At 30.2% G+C, this 5344-nt stretch overlaps 1 protein-coding gene across 1 annotated transcript; it reads left to right on the forward strand.

The window, feature by feature from the left end:
- Positions 1-1049: 1049 nt before the first annotated feature.
- On the forward strand, positions 1050-3397 carry LOC146533702 (uncharacterized). The gene is made up of 5 exons (XM_085194962.1): positions 1050-1313; positions 1428-1597; positions 1910-2052; positions 2389-2564; positions 2961-3397. The coding sequence occupies exons 1-5, from the start codon at positions 1198-1200 to the stop codon at positions 3355-3357; spliced, it is 1002 nt and encodes a 333-aa protein (XP_085051088.1). The 5' UTR covers positions 1050-1197; the 3' UTR covers positions 3358-3397.
- Positions 3398-5344: the final 1947 nt, after the last annotated feature.

Genomic DNA, 5344 nt, shown 5'->3' on the forward strand with positions numbered 1-5344 from the left:
AAAATGTTAACAAAAATTTTAAGAACTTTTGCGTAGCCTAAGGACACTCTGTTCTTCACACACCACCCAATTTTATAGACATTGCGTATTGGAGTGGCAGAATTAAACGCCGCATTTTGTCTCCTTGGGAGAGCAAAGAAATGGATATAATTTATTACTCCGAATGGGAATTTTACAAATTAATAATAGAAAAAGGTATATCTGGTTTTAACAATGGATCTGAAAAACTGAAACTTGGCATGCAAATAGGTAAGATTTCTTCTAACAAACAAGACAGCTTACAAGGATGGGTCCATGCCAAATGGTTATTGAAATTTGTGTTAAAAATTAATTTACAACCGGTAAAACTAGGGCAAGTGCAGTTTTGTATAATTTAGACATTATCTCATCTACAAACTAAGATCGAAAACGTTGTAAAGGCTACTATTGAGCTATATTGAGAAAAAAATATCACGAGTTCAAATCCAATTTCTTTCAATACTAAGAATTTTTCAAATATCTGCTGAACCACTGAAAGTCGCTGAACATACATGGGAGTGAAATGGATTGGTATTAACCCACGGACAATCGTTGATCCATCGATCGCGTTGCCTTTATAATTTAAACTGTAGTACAATTATGTAAACGCAACGGTTATGAAATAGATTCCCACAAGGGGAAATGTTTTATTTCCTCGCTCTGGTAACAAGGTTTGAAAATTGTAACTGTAATTGTAAATTCTAGAAATGATAATGAAATTAGATATTTTTAAATAAAAAAAATACTGTAGTTTAGAGTACATGGTTTACATTTTAACTTGGATGGACAATTTATATTATAATATTTAACTTGATTTATGATATTTTCGGTAACTTGTTATGAAATTAACTATTTTCACGTTTGTATCGATATAAATAAACTATTTAACTTTCTAAGCATTTGCGTTTCAATAACTTTTTAATATCTTAACCCGCCTTAGTTACAACCATAAGCAAATAAAACCCACAATTTGTCATGACAGCGATAAGGACAATTGACAACATGATCTTGACATTTGAAATATGATAATTGACAGTTGACATTTGTCAATTCAAAAGGATATAAATGCGGGTGTAAAAATTATTCAAAATTTAAGTAAAACTGTAGAATTCTTGGGAAAAAATAACTTAAATATTATTTTTAGTACTTAATTTTGTCATTTATTTAATCATTTATATAATGGAAGATAACGCAATCAATATTATAAGAGAAAGTACGAGAAGTCTGATAAAATTAAACCGGCGAATACATAAGGACGAAGAAAGTGATTCACGCCGTTGTATAAAAGAGAAGAGGTATTTATTTCATTAACAATATTTATAAATTATATTATGACTACATAATTTGATTATAAAAACTATTTTACTATATTTTCTTATTCTACTTAATAACAAGCAATTATTTTGCAGGATCACACCGGAAAATATATCGGAAATAGCAAATACGTTGAAAACAAAAACAGCAATAACTGTAACAGATCTACAAATCTTGAAAAATGGCTTGATGGAAGACACGAAGTATGTTGAAATAGTTTTAAACATCCATGGAGCTTTAAGGGGACTTATAAGAGAACTAACAGGTATCATTCATTTTTAAAAATAACTCCTAATTCTTACATTCTTGCAACAGTGTGATTTTGATTAATAAGAACCAAATGCTCACTCTGTTTTTCATTCCTAGACTAATTAAGTCTTACATTACTAGGCTATAACATTTTTTTTGTAATTAGAATAAATATAGTTATAATATATGATAGGATAACCTATACAGTATTTAGAATCTCTCAACTACAATATTACATCTTTATTATTACTTATGACTGAAATAAATTCATATAATGAAAAAAATATATAATATTATTTAATCAAAATTAATTTTTAAACACTTACAGGTCACAATGTAAATAAACAAGTGGCCGCAGCTGGTTGTTGCTGTAACTTAGCATTGGGTGGTTTGAGAGCTTGCACTGTAGTGGCAAAGGCAGCAGGATCATATCTTGTGGGGGCATTGGATAGTTTTACTTGTGAATTGGCTGTAAGTGCTATTTTCAGAATTTTTTCATTGATAAAAGTCTTTTGATCTGTGATTTTGTTTTCTTTCTTTTGAGTAAGACAACTTACACATTGTTTTTGTGTTATAAGATATAATTGAATGCAATTATTATATGCTATACAGGATAGGTGAAAAAATGTGTCTGTAAGATAAAGAATGTACGAATGAACATTAAGTTCCACTACTCAAAATTTAACATATAATATTTTGAAAATTGTGTGGTGCTTGAGGGAAGGAGTAACGTGACACTAGGCCTATGCCTACCATGCTTTATATGGAATACATCTATTTTTACATAATTATTTTTATACTCTTCAGGTAACAAGTGCGTGGGCACTCGGTAATTTGGCCGGTTCGAGTGTCAAAGTGTGTGACATACTAATTTCCCAGGGAGCAATATCTAAATTAAGCGATTACCACACTGATCAAGACCTGCAAGATGCCTCGTTGTATGCTTTATCACATTTCATTTATCAATTGAAGGATGATTTAAAGTGAGTTGTTTTTTTTTTTTTATTTTAGGTTCACATTTTTTAGAGATTTGTAGATATAAATTATACAGTTTATATCTAATCTGAATTAAATATTGTATGTTTAATTGTGTATTTGAAAATATTACAATTATCTTTTATTCATAATAGTAGTGTTGTTGAAAAATATGGCTTACTATAAACGAAACGAACGAATTTGGACATTATTTAAAAAAAAAATGTATCAAAATTAAATCATAAGAAAAATATGATACTGTTTCGTAAATTAGTATTTTAGTTACTCTTAGTTTTTAAATTTCTGTTAGGATTTTTAAAGTTGCCACATTTTATGTTACTCCTCCACCTGTTTTCTTTTTGCGTGCAATAAATATAGAAAAAGCTATTTTTATTTTGTTTCAGGATGGATCATCTAAACAAAATTCTAGGAATGATAATGAAATTAGATATAACAACAGCATCTATGCAACTAACTTTCATACTGTCCTGCCACTACAAATTCATAGAAAACAATAATGAAGAACTCTTAAAGAAGATTTTAGAACATTTACCAACAGCTATAAATACATATGTAAATGCACAAAATGATGATAAATTATTATATATGTTAAGAACATTAGCCAATATGAATATGTTTTATAGTAACATATTAAATTTTATTGAAAATAATGATTTGTATGGAGTTTTAAGACTTTTAATGGATTATAATAATAATGTGAGTGAGTCTTTGTGTTGGTTGTTGGGTAATTTGTATAATTTTTGTGATAATAAAGAGCTTTTGTGTAAATTGTATAGTTGATGTTCTGTTGTAAATGAAATATATTGTAATTATTTTGATATGTCATATTGTTTTATTTCCTTTTAATTAAACCATTATAATATATTTTGTATTGCCCTGTCTCTCATTCGAAACATTGCACTTTCAAAGATGGAACAGTACGCCGCGATTTGTCTTCCTTGGTAGGGAAATAAAAATTATGTAAACATCATTCCATGGAATAGTAATCAAATCCACAACGTTCCAAGCCCCGCTGCTCCTCTACTTGCTTGTTGTTATATCTAATTATAATATATAACCTGGAAACGTAACGGAAAGACGCTCGGTTCCCATTAAAACACATCCGTCCCCCACTTTCCTCCGAATTCTGGAGGCATTGCGTGTCGAGTGGAGGTTTCGTTACCAGAGCGAGTAAAATATTAAATACTTAATTTCCTACTTAACTTAACTTTACCTAATCTTCCTCTAGTGGTACGATTCCCGTTAAGTACTCCGCATAGAAGATGAAGGAAATGAAACAAACAAATCTTGATTTTCACAATAAATATAATATTATATGAATAGTTATTATTAATATATTTTAATAATTAGATAATATGGATAAGGCTACAAATTTAGCTTTAATATGGCAATAACTCTCACAAATCTAGCGTAACGTTCCATTCACATTTCCCGCCATTTTTATTTACATATCGTTATATTATATTTAATGAATGGCTTTGTTTAAATTACCAACAAGATTTTATACCACATATTTCTGTGTACTTACATCGAAATAGCGTGAATATGAATGGAAACTAAATTGCTGGTACATATCGGAAAGGAATTACCTCTATAGAGTTAAAAAACTTGAGCATTATTTATCGAAGTACTCTCTACACGTCTGGGAAAACGAAAATTATAGTAACACACGAAAATACATTAATAAATGTTTTTTATGTATACATTATAAATGGAAAAAATTGGCGCCATTTTACCCTTAGCGCGCACTGGTGACTTTTGTCACGGTGACAATAAACTTTTTGTCACTGACATGTCACCATACTTTTCTCCACTGCGCGCACTAGCGATGACAGTGACGAAATTTTTTACATTTGATAAAATGGATCTCGAAGAGATGGTTGTCTGTGCACTTATATTAAGAAATATAAAAAAAAGCAAACGTAGAAAATATTAGCTTTCAACTTTTCATTTGTCTTAGAGCAATGGCTTCAACTCAATTTCGTCAATCAGTATTGTCATTGTCTATTTCATCTTCATGAAAACACACGTTTTGCCTTGGTTATGAACTTGACGCAATTATTGACATAAAAATTCTGTGCTGCAATGCAACACGCTGCTGTTTCATGTTTATGCGGAAGACGACTAGTATGGAAACCGCAAGGGGGAGGTGACATTTAGTTGCTAATGCGCGCACGGGCATACAAATCTATGGACGCGGTGACAGTTGCGTCACCGGCGTGTTGCCGGCCTCCGCGGACAAAAAGTCACCCAATTGTCACGTATCCAAATGCGCGCACCTTCATTTAGTGTAATGTACACGGTGACAGTCGCGCAACAGTCACGGTGACAAAAATCACTAGTGCGCGCTATACCTAAGTTTCAAATAATAGACAAGAACTGTTCATATACCGCCATTTTGCTTAACTGACGTACATAATAAATTCTTACAAAAAAATCTATATGAAAAATAATTAAAAAAAGAAAGGGCAGTGCAAAATTCATTTTTAATTTAATATAAAATGCAAGTGCAAATTTATGGCAATTTTGATTTATATTATCGAAATACATCATGAAATTTTAGTCTATCTAAAATTTCTCTCTAAATACAGTTTTCAAAACACTACAAGAATACAATTGTTCCAAATTTCAAGAAAAAGAGAACAAAACTATATTTATTAGATGTATTTTATAAGGTACTCAATCAGATCATACAATCAAAATAAATATTATAGAAACATGATAACAAATAATATAATTTTAAATTAAGTAAATCAACATTATATTC

The sequence above is a fragment of the Heliconius melpomene genome, chromosome 12, assembly GCF_056956725.1.
Source record: "Heliconius melpomene rosina isolate 202511_hmr_F chromosome 12, ASM5695672v1, whole genome shotgun sequence".
Taxonomy (NCBI): Eukaryota; Metazoa; Arthropoda; class Insecta; order Lepidoptera; family Nymphalidae; genus Heliconius; species Heliconius melpomene.